This window comes from Wasmannia auropunctata, unplaced genomic scaffold (assembly GCF_000956235.1).
Source record: "Wasmannia auropunctata unplaced genomic scaffold, wasmannia.A_1.0 LD336090.1, whole genome shotgun sequence".
Classification (NCBI taxonomy): domain Eukaryota; kingdom Metazoa; phylum Arthropoda; class Insecta; order Hymenoptera; family Formicidae; genus Wasmannia; species Wasmannia auropunctata.
In genome coordinates this window covers 101,376-103,754 of record NW_012026800.1, presented here as the reverse complement: position 1 = coordinate 103,754, position 2,379 = coordinate 101,376, and the positions used below count along the sequence as shown (strand labels likewise).

Here is a 2,379-nt window from a genome sequence, read left to right as displayed (position 1 = left end):
TCCTGCCGACAGAGTGCCGAGGGTGTGGACAAGGTCGACAGCCATCGTCGCTAACACTGACGATCACGACCGACCCGGGCAGCATTGGGTCGCCTTCCACGTCGGCGAGGACGGTACAGGAACGTATTTCGATAGCTATGGATTACCGCCATTGGACTCCAGATTGCTTCTGCGGCTTCGACGAAACTCCACCACACATTGATGGAATACAACGGAACTTCAGGGAACGCTTTCTCAAACATGCAGACAATACTGCTGTGTATTTTTATATTTTATGTGCAGCGGTTATAATCTTTGTGGGTTTCTTAATCAGTTTACCGATGATTATGAACGCAACGATTGTCGGATTGTAAAATTATTTCAGATAATTTTTCTTTATACTAAAAAAAATGTATACGCGAAATCTCAAAATGCCGAATGCTGCCATATTTAATCATGTTCTTTGAAAAGTAAAATATAAAGGAAATACTCATTCTATGTAATAACTCTATTTTATCAATAAATATTTTGTATTTTTAATTCCTAGTTTATTTCTTTTCCCGCCTCTATCCCCGTCCTAAAATTGTTTTCTTCCATATTTCAAGTTTAGTTTTCGAAAACGACTGAACTTGTTCGTTCCTGTTCTACCTCTCCCCCTTTTGTGTCGAATTTCAATTCTAAACCTCCTGCGTCGTCAGCCGCATAATCACATCGTATAAAGCCGAACTTGTCCGTTTCTACTCCCACGACATTTTCATTTTCCTCACGCCATTTTGTCGGCGCTCCATGACGAACGAATTTCTTTAAAACCACGTGGCACGAACATAGCACGAGATCCTTCCGAGAGTAGGACTCCGCGTCGGCTCGAATTCTTATTCGAACACTCTCGGCGAACAATAGCCGTCGAGGACAATGAAAAGAATTAGTTTTTCTTTAAAAGGGATCGGAAAATAAGAAAGCTACAGGGGCTCGTCATAAATAGAACTTTTTTTGTCTTTCGACCACCCGCCGCGGTAGCCTCCAACAATTTCCCATTCTCTGCAACCTTCGCTTGGGTAGCTACGAGGGCTCAATCAAAACGCTTGGGCTGCTACGGGGGGCCAATCAAAACGCTTGGGCTGCTAAGGGGGGCCAATCAAAACGCTTGGGCTGCTAAGCCGCCAATCAAATCGCTCCGCTTGACGAAATGATTTCTCTCCCATTCAAGCGCCAGCCAATCAGAGCAAGACCTCCCCTCCAGCCACGTCTAGGCCCTTCCTCCTCCCACGCGTCTGGGACCTTTCGCTGACCCCGCCGAGGGGGAGTGGAGGGGGTTTGTTTTGGCGCCGTCGGGGAGAGTGGTGGGAATTTGTTTTGACGCCCTATAGCTGCCCATATACTACTAAATTATTTTGATTTCAAACGGAATACAATTACAAAATAATTGTTTAATTAAATAAAAAAAATTAAAAAGCTAAAAAACAATTACAAAAAATGATCATTTCTAAAAAAAATAAGTTAAATCGATAGTCAAATCTATCGAAATCTCAAAAAACTCAAAATTTATTGTTGGCTCTTTTCCGTGATTAGTTGTCTTGCTGTGTTTACTTCATGAGCGATTGTCATTGCATATTTTGACAATTGCGTACATTGAGATTGATGTGTAAATTGTAAGTAATAGTAAAAAGTAAAAAGTGCAGCTAAATAGCGCACGCGAAGCGCGTTTGTAGTGCTAATAAAATTAAAAAAAAAATAGAACTATCTTACCACTACGTCCATGTCGTTGATCCGGGAACGCCCCGTTTGACCACGTTAATATTGGCCATCGTTTCGATTGACCACGTTGTTATTGATCACGTTGCTATTGACTATGTTAATATTTACCACGTTGAGATTGACCATGATTCCGATTGATCACTTCCCGATTGGCCACCGTCCCGATTAGCCACCGTTCCATTTGACCACCGTCCCAATTGACCACGGTTCCGATTGGCCACCGTCCCGATTGGTCACCGTCCCGATTGACCACGGTCCCGATTGGCCACCGTCCCGATTGGCCACCGTTCCGATTGACCACCGTCCCGATTGACTACGATTCCGATTGACCATGGTCCCGACTGACCACGGTTCCGATTGGCCACCGTCCCGACTGACCACTGTCACAACACAAGTTACAACATTTTACTCGAAGCGAGATCCACTCTACATCAAAAAATGGTTCGGGTTAGTTTTAAACTAGGCACCGCCCCCCCCGTAGGGGGAGGCGGCAGGTACTGCCTCCACGCGTGTACTTTGCAACGGAAAGCGAGGTTCCACATGGGTTTACAACTTTTTACACGAAGCGAGGTCCACTCCACACCAAGAAATGATTTGGGTTAGGTTAGTTTTAAACTAGGCGCTGCCCCCCCCCCCCCCCGGGGG

General features: G+C 44.9%; 1 protein-coding gene across 1 annotated transcript in view; it reads left to right on the top strand.

Annotated features, from left to right (window-relative positions):
- The window catches only part of LOC105448003, a 1,362-nt gene extending 1,009 nt beyond the window's left edge, over positions 1-353 (top strand). The window contains exons 2-3 of the mRNA XM_011686361.1: positions 13-113; positions 163-353. Of these exons, the coding sequence (XP_011684663.1) occupies positions 13-113; positions 163-353 (292 nt within the window). The remainder of the gene's footprint in view (positions 1-12; positions 114-162) is intronic.
- Positions 354-2,379: the final 2,026 nt, after the last annotated feature.